The sequence below is a fragment of the Acinonyx jubatus genome, chromosome B2 (assembly GCF_027475565.1).
Source record: "Acinonyx jubatus isolate Ajub_Pintada_27869175 chromosome B2, VMU_Ajub_asm_v1.0, whole genome shotgun sequence".
NCBI classification, from domain to species: Eukaryota; Metazoa; Chordata; class Mammalia; order Carnivora; family Felidae; genus Acinonyx; species Acinonyx jubatus.
The window spans coordinates 115,982,678-115,998,700 of NC_069385.1; the positions used below are offsets into that span (position 1 = coordinate 115,982,678).

Genomic DNA, 16,023 nt, shown 5'->3' on the forward strand with positions numbered 1-16,023 from the left:
CCTCCTGGGCCTCATCTTTCCAGAGTGTTTGACTTGGCACGTTGTGCACATGCACAGAGTCCAGATGTGTGGGTGAGAGCAGAGATGGGGTGAAATAAAAATCTACATTTTGTGCCATCTGGTACATTACGGCTCCATTTTTGTTGACCTCTTGGTTTGGTTTACACATCAGTGGGTAAATTTCTCCCCTTTGTGGAGTTGAACTGCACTCAGTTTTAAAATGGGAGTAATTTTGCTGTTTAGATTGTAAACCCCTCGTATCAACCCCTGACCACTAAAGAGAAGAAAGGCAGGAGAGGCTCCGGAATTAACAGATAACAGCATGCCATTGTGCCAGGCATTGTGCAGGCCAATTAAACAGACATGATATTTGCCCTCATAGCTGAATAGAGTTCTGCAAGACCAGAGCATTAACTATCCTACTTGGTTTAGTGGTTCTCGTTTCTGACTTGGAGGCAGAGCGGCAAGACTGAGGACACTGCAGTGATAACGGGGTTCTTGCGCCCCCTTGTGCTCCTTCGGGGAAAAAAAGCATTTCTCAGGCAAGCTAGTTAAGGATTGACTGCTGAGCCCTTTTCAGACAAACCAGGCTTTGCTGTGTTTTGACTTTGCTGAACCAAAAAACCAACGCTGTGATTTAGTAACAGGTCATCTAGAATTGTAGGGTTTTAGGTTTAAAAAAAAAAAAACTCCTAAGAAGTCTCCACCCTCCCTTTCTTCTCCTCTCATTCACTTAGTATAGGATTTCTCAATCTTGGCACTGCTGACATTTGGAGCTGTTCTGTTTTGCCGAGAGGCTGTCATGTGCATCGTGGGATGTTTAGTTTCTACCCACTGGATGCCAGTAGCACACACACCCCCCTGCGGTTGTGACAACTAAAAAGTGTCTCTACACATTGCCAGATGTCCCCCAGGGAGCAAATCACCCCCAGCTGAAAAACTCTTATTTTCGTACATTAGAAGTAGTAATACCACAAAACAAGATTTTTGTTGTCAGAAGTTGAGCTCTAAAAATTATAAGTGATACAGATGAAAGAGCTTTCAAGAAGTTAAAATGCTATATAAATGTAAAGAAACCATTGTGAAGTCTGTTACTTTGTGGGGTTTGGGGTTTTTTTTCTTTGGTTTTGGTTTTTTGGGGTTTTGTGTGTGTGTGTGTGTGTGTGTGTGTGTGTGTGTGTATGATTTTTTGTTTGAAACCACAGCCTTGTACCATTCTGATTATTTAGAACCTACCGCAATGATAAGCTCTGGGTCACTGTCCTCCCTGGCCTTTTTCTTTCCCTGTAACAATATACTAGGAGATCATCAGAAAAGATAATAGGTACATTTGAGAAGGAGGAAGAAGAAGAAACTAGGCATAACAGGGAAAATACCTGTCCTTCTTACCTAACCTGAATGAAATGATAACCTTTCATTTCTACCCACCTCTCCATTTTTGCTGTCAACCACAGAGAACATTTTGATTCCAGAGTTCTGTCTTTGACCTTAATATTTGTTCAGCACACCTCTCCTCAGGGCCTCTTTGTGCTCAGTATCTTTGGATATTCCAAAGGGATAAGACACGCTTCCTGTCCTCAGATTGCTCACCATCCACAAAAGAAAAGACAGTGACGGAAAGAAATGACAAACCCGGTGCCTCATGAGGACTTTTGTGTAGTGTCCCAAAAAAGGAATAGTGGGTCTAAGGCTCTGACAGGATGTTAGTGTTCTCTTCATTACCTTGGGCTGCCATAATAAAACAGCATAGTCTGGGTGATGGAGACAACAGTTCATCTGTCACAGCTCCAGAGAGTGCAAGTCTAAGTTCAAAGTTCCAGCAGGGCTGGTGTGTGTGAGAGCACTCCTCCTCGCTGTGTGCTCGGATGAACTATCCTAGGTGCTTACAGACAGCATGGGCGAAAGAGGAAGCAAGTTCTCTGGTGTCTCTTACAAAAAGGGATGAAGTCCATTGTGAGGGCCTCGCCCTCGGGACGCAGTTTAGGCCTGATCACCTCCCAAAGGCCCCATCTCCAGCTACCATTGTGTTGGAGATAGGCCCTCACCATGTGAATGGGGGTGGGGGGCACACAGTTCAGGCCATAGCACATACAATCTAATTTCCTAAAAAAAAATTCAGCATTTACTCTGAGCGGACCTGGTTTCCTATTCTTATAAATAACCCAGATCACAAATCTTTGAGGCACGGAGGATAATAGACTTCGATTCTAATATACTGTTTCTTCAAAGCACTTCGGAATTCTTTTGCACTGCCCTTCTACAGCAGAACTTGTGAGCTCTGTAGGTCTTCTGTTCCCTAAACAAGTCACTGGTGAAGAGGGATGTTCAAGGGGGGGGATGTAGCCATCATTGCTTTCAGATGTAGGCCTTCCGCGGGGAACTGCTCTACTCCATCCTCATCACTAAAAATCAACATCAGGGCTTCTTTCTACAGGTGGAGCTCATGTCTTATGCCAGCCACTTGAAGTCCTTTTTAACAGGAACATTCTCGTAGATCTGCTCTGTGATTTTTCTCTCAGTCATTGGGTGAGCTTTGGAGTGCACGTGGGGAGACAGCTCCACACTGAGATGCACACACTGCTTTGACTGTGGTGGATCCTAGTGACATGATCTGAATACTGTTGGTGGCTCAGACACTGGATCTAAAATCCTCAGGGGTCTGGCTACAGGTCTGGTAGGACGTGTCCTCTGCTTTCCATTTTAAGAGTCACCTCCTGCAGAGACGACTCCTCACCTGTGCTCCCATTTTATTTGTGTGCTTACCGGCTGTCACTTCTTTCTTTCACCTTAAAATGGCAGTGAACATGTCATCTCAGCCCCATAATTTCTTGTATAGAGCATATAGTTAACTCACATGAATTGACTCTACAGTTGTTATTCACAGTTGTTAAAATTATAATCACTAGAGCAACAGTATATTAAAGATTTTTCTCATGTAGTTAGCTGACATCTATGTGATTTATGTCTCATAGTTATTTATATTGGATGCTGCTATTCAGCTCTGTATTTCCGTTGTGTGTAGATCAGAGGTCAGCGAACTACAGCCTGTTTTAGTAATATTCTACCAGGACACAGCCACACACATTTACAAGTGATCCTTGAACAACGTGGGTTTGAACTACACTGGTCCACTTATATACAGACTTTTTTTAAATAAATTCAGCATCATAAATGTATTTTATGATTTCCCAAATAACTTCTGCTTGTTTTGAGCTTGTTTTATTGTAAGAATAGTGTATATAGTACAAATACAGTACTATATTTGTGGAAAATGTGTTGAACAACCAGTGGGGCACCTGGGTGGCTCATTCGGCTGAGCATCTGACTCTTGATTTCAGCTCAGGTCATGGTCCCAGGGTCGTGGGATTGAGACCAGCATCGGGCTCTATGCTAAGCGTGGAGCCTGCTTAAGATATTCTCTCTCTCTCTCTCTCTCTCTCTCTCTCTCTCTCTCTCTCTCTGCTCTTCTCTTCTGCCCACTCCCTCTCTCTAAAAATAAGACTTCCAGTCAACAGTAGACTATTTGTAGTTAGGTTTTGGGAGAGTCAGGAGTTATACACACTCGTCAGGGAGATGCAAATCAAAACTACAGTGATACATCACCTCACACCTACCAGAATGGCTGAAATCAACAATACAAGAAACAACAAATGTTGGGGAAGGTGTAGAGAAAAAGGAACCCTCCTGCACTGTTGTTGGGAGTGCAAACTGGTGCAGCCACTGTGGAAAGCAGCATGGAGGTTCCTCAAAAAGTTAAAAATAGAACTACCCTATGATCCAGTAATCGCACTACTGGGTATTTCCCCCCCAAAATACAAAAACACTAATTCAGAGGGACACCTGCATCCCTGTGTTTATAACAGCATTATCTGCAGTAGCCAATGGAAGCAGCCCAAGTATCCATCGATACATGAATGAATAAAGAAGTGGCATGGATGTATATGTGTATTATTCAGCCATTTAAAAAGTGAATGAAATCTTGCAATTTGGAACAATGTAGGTAGAACTGGAGAGTATAGCTAAGCGAAATAAGGCCAGTCAGAGAAAGATACCCTATGATTTCACTCAAATGTGGAATTTAAGAAACAAAACAAGTGAGCAAACGGGGAAAAAGACCAAGAAACAGACTCTTCACCGTAGAGAACAAACTGATGGTTGTCAGAGGAGAGGTAGTAGGTAGGGGGATGGGTGAAATAGGTGATGGGGATTAAAGAGTATACTTGTCATGATGAGAAAAATGAATACATAAAGTAATTAAATCACTTAAAAGATAAATATACACAGATTTCTAACCACGTGGGGAGTCAGCACCCCAACCCCTGTGTAATTCAGGGATCGAGTGTATTTATATATTGTTTGTAGCTGCTTTTGCACTATTCTTGACAGAGTTGCAACAGATTGTTCAGCCTGCAAAGCCTAAAATGTTTTTTATCTGCCCCTTTACAGAAAAAGTTTGCCCACTCCTAGTTTAGATAACTAAGATTTGCTGTGTTTGTGACTGGCACTTGCCAGAATGTAGTCTACTGGGGAGTGCTTCTTCTCAGGAGAAAAGGGAAGAGTCATTTCCTTTCATGTAAACTACTGATCTACTCTAAAACTACTCCCCAGCCTTCTGAAAGTCTGAGAAATACTAGCACCCAGAATGTAACCCAAAGCCTTGATGCCGTCCTGCTGGGAGAGCCATCCCCTTCGTGCTGGAGAACAGCATTCTATAGCGCGCTGTCTCGAATCAGCTCCCAGGTCACTGGCCCTGCAAAAAGAATGGGGAAAGGGGCCTGGATACCCATCTCCTAAGAGCAAAAGGAAATGATCAAATACCATGGTTTGTATGAGGGGGCTGTTTTCATTTTGAGGATTTGGTTTTCTCAGGGAGGCCTGAATTTATATTTCTTTTGTACCCCCTCCAGACCCTGTGCAACAAGTAATCCCTAGCTTTTTTTCCTCCTAGGGAGGCAAGTACATGCAGGCAGTGATTCAATATGGGAAGATCGTATCCTGGTTAGAGATGGAATATGGCTTATCAGAGAAGGAATCTAAAGCTTCTGAATCATTTCTGCTGGCTGCCTTCCTGAACCTGGCCATGTGCTACCTGAAGCTTAGAGAATACACCAAAGCTGTTGAATGCTGTGATAAGGTAAAGGGTGTCTGCATGTGAACTGGACTTTCCATAGTCCCAGTCTTTCTCTCCGTTTTCATACTTGGTCTTCTTACTTTGCTTCTTCTTAGCCAAGGGGTGGGTGGTGTTTCATTTTGCTTTGTTATATTCATTTGTTAACTTGGGATTCTTTGTTTCTCCTTATGAATTGGGAAATTCAGAAACATTACAACTATAGTCAGACTTTTCTGATGCCTAGATGATGATACACTATGAAGAAAAGTTTCGTTAACATTTTTTTCATCCATGACCTTCCTTAAATCTATGGCATCTGGTATCAGATTGGACATAGAACTCCTCATGTTTAATTTACTGAGAACAGATTCAACTTCAGCCTTTCAGGACTTGAGTATGATAGAGTTGAGCTGCTTACATAGAGGTCACTTAGGTATACTTTCGGCATTGTTTCTACAGGCTAAATTTCTAGGAATGGAATATGGAGTCAAAAAATAGATTATTGAGGGGCCCCTGGGTAGCTCAGCCATTTAAGCATCCGACTCCTGAGCTCCTCAGCTCGGGTCATGATCTCATCGTTCGTGAGTTCAGGCCCCAACCCTCATGGGTTCCATGTTGACAGCGTGAAGCCTGCTTGGGATTCTCTCTCTCTTCTCTCTCTGCCCCTTCCCTGCCTTTCTCTCTCAAAATACAGGATTATTAGATCTTATCCGTGGGGTTTTTTTGTCAATATTATTGGCAACAAAAAATTTTCACTTTTGTTTCTTGGTTCCTAATGAAATTATCCATCTTTTCATCATTAGCCATTTGCATTTCTTCTATGAATTGCCTATTCAAATCCTCCAACTAGATGATTTGTCTGTTTCATATTGACTGAGGCAGTCTGTACATTATTACTGCTAACCCTTTATCTGACTATAGGGACCTTGTTCTCCTCACTTGCAAGGAAAGTTTTAAATATTTACTTAGTCGAATCTGTCCTTTCCTTTCTAATGAGAAAGCTCTTCCCTACCCTAAGATGATAAAAATAATTCTGTTTGGTACTTGCAAAACCTACTCTACCTAGGTATGCCTTTTAAAAAATGAATTAAAAGTAAACCGTGTTATATTTTGGTGAGGTTTGTTTTTGCATATAGGTATGCGCGGTCTAGAATCTTTTGTGTTTTGATGTGATGTAACAACTTAATTCTCATTTTCCATGTTCATAGCCAGCGTCTCAGCTCCATTTATTGCAAAGTCAGTCCTTTCCCTACCGATTTACATTCCCGCCTTTATCACTGCTAAATCTTTTAATGTACATACACATAAATCTGCTTCTTTGTTCTGTTCCGCTTTGCGCACAGACTGGCAGTCAAACTCTTCAGTGGTTTCAGAGTGTATTTTTTTCTGTTGTAGGTCAAGTCCCCTCTCGTTATTTTTGTTTTCCCAAAATTTTCTCAGCCATTCTTGGGCATTTACTTCTTCCATTGAATTTTAAAATGAATTTCTCAAGAGCCTCCTCCAAAGCCCCCTTGGAATCTTTATAGAAATCGTATCAAATACAGAAGTTAACGTGGGCTTAGTTAGTTGGATTTTGATCGGTAGTATTTAATTACCTTGAGCCCCATCTCCTCAATATGCTTTTTCCAATTCTCTTGGCCAAGAAGCTTTGGTAAGTGACTTAAATACTGAATTTCTTCAAAGCACACAAGTTACATTCACCCTTTCTAAAAAGTAGACCTCTGTCCCTAGGCCCTTGGACTAGACAGTGCCAACGAGAAGGGCTTGTACAGAAGGGGGGAAGCCCAGCTGCTCATGAACGAGTTTGAGTCGGCCAAGGGCGACTTTGAGAAAGTGTTGGAAGTTAACCCCCAGAATAAGGCAGCGCGACTACAGATTTCCATGTGCCAGAAAAAGGCAAAGGAGCACAATGAGCGGGACCGCAGGATATATGCCAACATGTTCAAGAAGTTTGCAGAGCAGGATGCAAAGGTATGTACAGGACTCTCTCTCTCAAGAGAAACATTAAAAAAATTTTTTTTGATAATTTTAAAGAAAAGGGTTAAGCATGGGGACACAAGGACAGGTAGACAACCCAAGAGATGCAAGAATGGGGAGAATGATACCCGATCTTATCTGAGGCTGGTTTGGATCTGGAAGTAGAACAGGGCTGTTCTACTCACCAGACACAAGAGTTGTGAGGCACTGACACATCCGTGAAAGAAATGAGGAAAATAAGTTCCCTAGAGACGTTCTAAAGTTTATTATTTTTTAGAAGTCAAAGGGCGTCTGGGTGGCTCAGTCGGTTAAGCATCTGGACTTCAGCTCAGGTCATGATCTCACAGTTTGTGGGTTTGAGCCCCACATCGGGCTCTGTGCTGACAGCTCGGGGCCTGGAACCCGCTTCAGATTCTGTGTCTCCCTCTCTCTGCCCCTCCCTTGCTCATGCTCATGCTGTCTCTCTCTCTCAAAAATGAATAAACCTTAAAAAAATATATAATAAAAAAAAAGTCAAGCACATCAGGTATTTTTTTCAGATAGTACGTCTTTGTTGAGACTTCCCATTTTGCCAGGGATGGGCTGTGATGGGGAAGCCCTGCTATCATACCCTTTACTTTGCCGGCCTCCCCACAGCAGAGTTGTACTCTGGTCCTGAGTTCACCGCCCGCTCCCAGCCTCTTGTTGGCAGCCGTGCCTGTGGCAGGTGGCAGGCTAGTCCCCTCCACCCAGGAAAAGTGAAAGCTGCCCCCTCAACTGTTGGCAACACTGTCCTGACTTCCCCGGCCGGGCAACCCCAGTAAGGTCGTCGCGTCCCCGTTCCACACCTGACGGCCTGTCGGGAGGAGCCAGGAATTCCTTCAGTGTTTCAGTTCCTTGTTCCTCTGACCCTCTTGATTTCTTATTTTTTCCTCAGGAAGAGGCCAGTAAGGCAGTGGGCAAGAAGACTATAGAAGGGGTCGTCAGCCGTGAAAAAGAACCAGAGGGGCAAGCGATGGAAGAGAAAGCCGGAGGCCACGTATGACACCACGCCAAGGAGGGAAGAGCCCTGATGAACTCGGCCCCCTCCTCCATGGGCTTTCACCCTACTCAGGACTAAACAGTGTTTAATGTAAAGTTTGTTATAGTCTGTGTGATTCTGGAAGCAAATGGCAAAACCAGTGGCTTCCCAGAAAACAGCCACCCTGCTGCTGCCCAGTGCTCTCCTCGAGGGGGTGGCATGGGACCACTCCAGGTGGAACAAAACGGAAATGACTGTTGGTGTGGCAAGGCTGAGCCAACAGCTCGAGTCCAGCTCATTTCAGTTTATGTCAGCCTTTGACATCTAATTCAGGGTCCCTTGAGATAATCCTAACAATTTGGGGCTGTCCGTCAGGTTTTACATTCGATTGAACTTCAGTAGCACTGCGGAAACCTAAAAATAATTGCTTAATGAGTTTCTCCTTTCCTACAGTTGGGTGGGGGAGAGGAGGAGAAGGTTTGGCTTTTTTAAATGACTGAAGTGCTAGCATTTTTTAACCAACAGAACCCACAGTTGAGGCATCTGGAATACCCTCAGGTCCTCAGCAGCCGCCAGACTTGAAAGCCAGAACCTCAGAGGCCACCGGCTCACTGACTCAGCCAAACTCCCTCCTCCCTAAGCCAGCCTCCTTGGGAGAGTGGGTTTCTCCTGCACCCAGCCTGGCCCTGGAGGAGGGACCCTGTCATTCCCAAAACATTCTTTAGCGACAGTAATGAGCAGAGCAGTGTGTGGGCTAGCTTTCCCTGCCTTAGGTGAAGCTCTGAGATGCCGAAGCGTGAAAATAGCCGTCAGAATTGTGCTTTCCCCCCTCCTCTGGCCCTTCTAGGAGAAATGTGGAGGACAGCCCTGCCTGCCAGCATTGCTACCGTTCACTTTCTTCTTTCCATTCTGACCATTGCTATTACGTATTTAAGACTTGTTCTTAGGATATCTGACCTGGAGTGGATTTAGTTCATATCCACTTAGGATCGCCGCGGCTTTTGTTTTTGTCTTTTAAAAATTACTGCCTTGTAAACATGTATACTGATTTATGGAACTTTATTTACACTCCTCTATCATGCAAAAAAAATCGACTTTTTACTACTATGAGTAGCTTAATTTTTAAAAACAAAATCTGGGGAGTTGTAAAAATAAGTAGTTGCTCTTGTGCATTAAGGGTTTTCCTCGCAGGTTTGGCACGCAGTAGCTTTCCCCTCCTGCTGATAGCTTCTTTGTTCTGGTGTGGGTTGTGCAAAAGAATCGAAAACCGCTTCCTGTGCAGGCACATCTCGCCTTGAAAGCTCCAGTACTGGGGCGGTGAATCGGGGCAAGTCTTAAAATACATACATGCAGTGGAATCTTGGTCCTTACGGGTAAGCGAGATTGAGTGTGGCTTTCTCTCCCCACAGCCTGAAGGCTCTCGTGGGAAAGTGCCTGCAACTGAAGGAAACAGTCGCTCCAACCTGGAACATCTCATTTGTAAAATCCTAAAGAACACTGGCAGTTAACTTCATTTTTACTTTTATGGTGGTTTTAACAAAACACTTTCGTTGTTAGGTTAGGACCCACGTGGCAACCTAAAAATTAAATCATTTCCTTTTATACCAGTTCTCTGCTCCATGGAACAAACGGAATGAAATTGTGAGTTTCTCTTTTGACAACTAGAATCCTTTTAATTTCTCACTTTTGTCTTTTTTCATGAGATTTCTTCAAAAGCCCCAGTCTCGCCTAGGAAATATGAAAAGCAAAAGTTGATTTTGCTTTGTTTGCTTAACTGTTTAGTATTTGTAGCTCTGTTGACTAGAGCATGACTTCAATGAGGCCAATACTGAGATTTCATCCTAAAAAGGCCAGTTAGTGTTTTGCAGGTAACAAACAAAAGAACAATTCCAAAAATTAGATCACCCCAGCCAACTGTCTCCCAGGTGTGTGTTATGGGTCACCAGATTGGGGGGGGGGGGGGCGGGGGTAGGGAGGGCAAGAGTGCGGGGAGGGGAGGGGAGGGGTGTGTGGGTGGTTCTGAGCATATGATTGTGGGTGCCCATCGCCTCTCGAGAAGAAACTTCATATATTCTTATATCAAATTCAGTGATCTTAATTTGTCTAGAAATCAGCAGATGTGTTTGAACCATCTTTTAGACTACATATGGAGTGGTGAGGCAGCATATGATGAATTAAAAACTTGTTTTTAAAAAAATCACTCAGATACACTTTTTTGTGTTACTCAAATAAATTTTAAAAACAACCAGACATAAACTTTCCATTATTCTTGGTTTTGCTTCAGTAGTCTTCAGGAAACGTTGTTTTGGTTGGAAAACCATGGGGGCCAAGTTGAAGACATGTGACATCAGGAAATTGGCTGGAGGCCATATTGTCTTCCTTGCTCTGAGGACAGCTGGAAACCAGCATGGGACTAAAGGTGGCAGGATGATGCATCTTTGTGCAGATGAACCACATGATCAGAGAGACCAGAGGATTCTGTTTTCTCATCAGCCTGTGGATATTCCGCCATTTTAACTGATCGTAAGGTTCATTTGGGAAATGAAGAGACTTCGTAGTGCCCTTTAATAAATATGTAAAACATAAGCATGCATCAGGGGATATTCTGGCTAAGTGTGCATGTCCTCTAAGTAGCATATTTCATCAGATACTCCTGGTTGCATACTCGGAAGGCCAAAGGAGAGGTCACACATACTGCAAAAGAAAGGTGACGCGGGGCTGGGGTGGTGACGATCCTATCTCCACTAGCTCTACGGGCATCTGCAGATAGGTCAGTGCAGGCTCCAGAGACCTTATCTTTTATCCTTCTGAATTCCTTGCTTCATCTCTGGATTTGAATTCTACTCCTACCCCTTTGCTGCTAAATTACTTGAAAATGAAATAATTGTCTTTATTTGCATGGTTTTATAATATTTTTTTTTTACTCATCTTGAGAGGTGGGGGAGAGAATCCCAAGCAGGCTCCTCACCCTGCAACGTGTGGCTCAAACCCACCCACCATGAGATGGTGATGTGAGCCGAGATCAAGAGTTGGACACTTAATGGGCTTAACCACCCAGGCGCCTCTGCATGTTTTTGCTAAGCAAATAATACTCTTGCTAGGGGTATTAAGGTATTAAGAAGCCAGAGGTGGTTTCCCAGCCGTGACCTGGGTAACTCAAGGCAGCCTGCATCCACTCCAGAGATGAGTGTGTCCGTGAAGAGCTTTGTCCACATGTATTCAGCCTTTTTAGCATCGTGCATCAGAATGTAGGACTGGCAACCCTGGGAGACTCACCAGCGTTAGTGACAACATGCACTGAATTCAGACTGATGAGTCAAGATCCCAAAACTAAGAACTCCCTAGCCTAGCTGTATGTTATTTCTATCCGCTGGCTGCTCACATGTTCGAGTAGCAATGACTGACAAAAGTGTACATAAAAGAACATTCCATAATGGCTTGAAAATGTCTTGAGGGACACCCACTCAGTGCTGCCTTGCATATTCTTCTCTCCTTCACGTCCGATGTTGAGGGGAGGCAGGGAAAGGATACAGAGAAGGCGCAATAATTTCATCACTGCTGTTTGCATAATTTATCTCTTGATCTATAATTGAACATAATCTACACATGTGTCCTTAGTAATACATTGCAAAACAGGAACATCACCGAAGGTAACTCCCAAGAAGATCTTTGTCAGCATTTTGTTGGGGCTAACGGCTGCCTAGAGACGGGACATCTTGAGCCTAGTCCCTGATGCAGGAATTTCCAGAGGACCTTGGGGAATCACATGTGGAGGCCCCAGAATGGTGAAGTGGCCGGCCCACAGTCACCCAGGTCGACTGGTGTCCTTACACAATTCCAAAATAGGTCTTTTTCCAGTCTGAAGCATGATTTCTTGGCCGATGGAACGAGATATTGTTAGTTCTTTAAAATCCCCAAGCATTTGGTTGACCGGAAATGACAGCAGAGCCATAGGCCTCATACTCCACTTTGGGGTACAAATACAGGAAATGTAAAGCATAGGCATGATTTGCTTTTTAAACAATGCTGGGGGGCGGGGAGTGCCTGGGGGGCTCAGTCGGTTGAGTATCTGACTCTTGACTTCAGCTCAGGTCACAATCTCACAGTTCATGGGATCAAGCCTCGCATCAGGGTCTGACAATCAAGGGCAAGTAGTAAAATGTTGAGTGACGCCAGGCGTTGACAAGGGTAGGGTAGACCTCAGCTACTAAGAACGGTGCATAGGAAAAGCTGTCCTGCAGTTGCAAGCTAAAACTGGTCATTACTATTTACTGGGTGCTTCCTCTATAAGGCACTCAACCACCTCGCCTTCTGCTGACCTTCCAAATATAAAAAGTATTGTTGCTGCATTGTTTCCACCTTCCAAGTCTCTCACAAGATCCCTAACCCAAAACTGCAAGGAAGGAATGTATTTCAAACTGGGCTTAGCTGACACGTTACAAATACACTAAGTGTCCAAGGCTTTCTTTAGGTATTAAATATTTCTGGCCTGGGTCTGCTTTGGATCATGTGTTTTCATAAGATAACTCCTTGCTGTACGCATTATGACTTGGCTTTAAAACGATCTCCTTAAATATGTCTGACCAAGAAAATAAGCTGGGAAGAACAAACCAATGACTGGTATTTGGGGATGCCACGTCCAATTCTAGTTGCTCGACTAACTTATCCGATGTCTGCTCACAGCCATCTTTTCACACTGAGAATTCCTCATCTCTTTGGTCTAAACACTTAAGCCCACGTGTATACCCTCAATCTCTACAGATAGACCTAAGTCTTCCTGAAAATGACACCAGCCTGAGCACACAATTAATATTCATGTGACCACCCCTAAAGGATCCAGGAACTCTCTTATTCCTTGACTCATCACCATGCCAGCACCCAGTACACCATCACCACTCTAGAACATAGTAGATGCTAAGTAAATTGGTTTCCTGCCCGTTCTCATAAAGCAGCTCCACACCTCAATCTCCGTGGTCCTTCATTCCTGTTACTTGTCTTGGTAATGTGGAGGCCAGTACCACGTGGTTTTCCAGCAGTTACTGCAATATGATTTTGATCTTGAATTCCTTGAGGTGGTGAACAAGGAGCAACTTGACTTGAGGGGGTCATAACTGCAAAACGGGTCTATGGTCTTCAGGCTCTCGTGATTTGAAATCTACCTCCAGTCATCGGAGTTAACTCATGATAACTCAGAGTTCATCAGCCTAAACAGATCAAATGGAGGAGGATTCTGGGAAGACGGCAGAGTAGGAAGCACTAGGAATCTCTCCTCACCTAGACAACAGTTGTACCTGCAGACTCTGTCTGATGTAACTATTTTGCAACTCTGGAGTCTGTTGAAGACTGGCAACTTCCTGAGGAAGGCATGGATGGTATATTGCGGCCAGTTTCACTCAATTTTGACTCTTAGCACCGTAGCAGCTTACCCATCCACCATTTCAGCGTGGAGCCTGAAGCAAGGATTCATCTCATGACTGAGCTCATGACCTGAGCCAAAAGCAAGAGTCGGACACTAACCAACTGAACCACCCAGGCAGCCCAAAGTAAATACATGTAAAAGCTAGTATTGCAATCCCTATTAAAATAACACCAGTATTCTTCACAGAGCTAAAACAAACAATTCTAAAATTTGTATGGAACCATAAAAGACCCTAAACAGCCAAAATAGTGTTGGGGGAAAAAAATGTGGAGGCGTGATAACCCTGAACTTCAAGCTGTATTACAAAGCTGTAATCATCAAGACAGTATGGTACTGGCACAAAAACAGACACATAGATCAATGGAACAGAATAGAGAACCCAGGAATGGACCCACAAACGTATGGCCAACTAATCTTTGCCAAAGCAGGAAAGATCATCCAGTGGGATAAAAGACAGTCTCTTCAGCAAATGGTACAGGGAGAACTGGACAGTGACCTACAGAAGAATGAACCTGGACCACTTTCTTACACCATACACAAAAATAAACGAAAACGGATGAAAGGCCTAAACATAAGAGGAAGCCATCAAAATCCTAAAGGAGAAAACAGGCAACAGCCTCTTTGACCTCGGCCACAGCAACTTCTTGACACGCCTCCAGAGGCAAGGGAAACAAAAGCAAAAATGAACTACCGGTGTGGTAGGGTCCCCTCCCCAAGGAGAGAGAGAAAAAGGAGAGAAAACTTCAAGGTAACCTGGCTATGCACCTATGTGACAACATCCCTCATGACCTTGTAAACTGAAACTAATCAGACTACATGTTTATGTGTTACCATATATGGGAGACAAAAAAATAGAAAATGTATTTTAAAAACTATGCCTTGTGATGTTCAGCGCTCAGTTCTTTGGGTACGAACCCAACTGAGCGGTGCTGGTGCGAATACAAGTTGCTTCCTGGAAATTAAAAACCTCAGTGTCATGACTCTCTGTGCGAGAATCCTGCTACATTGCGACCTCATCAAGATAAAAGGCTTCTGCACAGCAAATAAAACAACAAAACTGAAAGGCAACTGATGGAATGGGAGAAGATACTTGCAAAGGACTATCAGATAAAGGGTTAGTATCCAAAATCTACAAAGAACTTATCAAACTCAACACCCAAAAAACAAATAGTCCAGTGAAGAAATGGGCAAAAGACATGAATAGACACTTGTCCAAAGATGACATCCAGATGGCTAACAGACACATGAAAAGATCCTCAACATCAGTCATCATCAGGGAAAATACAAATCAAAACCACAATGAGATACCACCTCACATCTCTCAGAATGGCTAACATTAACAACTCAGGAAACAACATGTTGGCGAGGATACAGAGAAAGGGGAACTGTTTTGCACTGCTGGTGGAAATGCAAACCGGTGCAGCCATTCTGGAAAACTGGAGGTTCCTCAAAAAATTAAAAACAGGGGCACCTGGGTGGCTCAGTTGGTTAAGTGTCCAACTTGGGCTCACGGTTCGTGGGTTCAAGCCCTGCATCAGGCTCTGTGCTGACAGCTCAGAACCTGGAGCCTGCTTCAATTTTGTGTCTTCAGATTCTGTGTCTCTTTCTCTCTCTGCCCCTCCCTGGCTCATGCTCTGTCTCTCAAAAATAAATAAACATTTAAAAATTTTTACAATAGAACTACCCTACAACCCAGCAATTGCACTGCTAGGAATTTATCCAAAGGATGCAGGTGTGCTGTTTCGAAGGGGCACATGCACCCCAATGTTTATAACAGTGGTATTGACAATAGCCCAAGTATGGAAAGAGCCCAAATGGCCATCAATTGATGAATGGATAAAGAAGATATGGTATATGTACAATGGAATACTACTCAGCAATCAAAAAGAATGAAATCTTGTCATTTGCAACGATGTGGCTGCAACTAGAGGGTATTAGGCCAAGAGAAATAAATCAGAGAAAGACAAATATATGATTTCACTCACATGTGGAATTTAAAAACAAAACAGATGAACATAGGGGATGGGAAGCAAAAAGAAGATCAAAGCAGAAGGAGACAAGCCGTAAGAGACTCTTAATACAGGGAACAAACAGGGTTGCTGGGTGGGCAGATGGGCTAAATGGGTGATGGGCATCAAGGAGGGCACTTGTTGGGATGAGCCTGGGTGTTACATGTAAGTGATGGGTCACTAAATTCTATTCCTGAAAAATAAAATAAAGGCCTATATTTTCTCTGAAAAAAATAAAAATAAAAGCTGGTATTAAAACAGTGGTTTGTAACAGCACTTTTTGTTTTTTACATGATTTAAGAGAATAATACATTTTTATGGGGGAAAAACAGGGGCACCTGAGTGGCTCAGTTGGTTAAGCGTCTCAGTCTTGATTTCAGCTCAGGTCATGATCTCACGGCTTAGTGAGTTTGAACCCCACATTGGGCTCCACAATGACAATGCAGAGCTTGCTTGGGATTCTCGCTCTCCCTCTCTTTCCGCCTCTCCCTGACTTCCTCTCCCTGAC

The 16,023-nt window shown here is 43.6% G+C and overlaps 1 protein-coding gene across 7 annotated transcripts in view; it reads left to right on the forward strand.

Moving 5' to 3' along the window:
• The window catches only part of FKBP5 (FKBP prolyl isomerase 5), a 117,805-nt gene extending 107,521 nt beyond the window's left edge, over positions 1-10,284 (forward strand). For all 7 annotated transcript variants that reach the window (XM_027057907.2, XM_027057905.2, XM_053222900.1 and 4 more), the window contains 3 exons: positions 4,949-5,134; positions 6,842-7,081; positions 8,004-10,284. In XM_027057907.2, the coding sequence (XP_026913708.1) occupies positions 4,949-5,134; positions 6,842-7,081; positions 8,004-8,111 (534 nt within the window). In that variant the 3' untranslated portion in view covers positions 8,112-10,284. The remainder of the gene's footprint in view (positions 1-4,948; positions 5,135-6,841; positions 7,082-8,003) is intronic.
• The last annotated feature ends 5,739 nt before the right edge of the window (positions 10,285-16,023 follow it).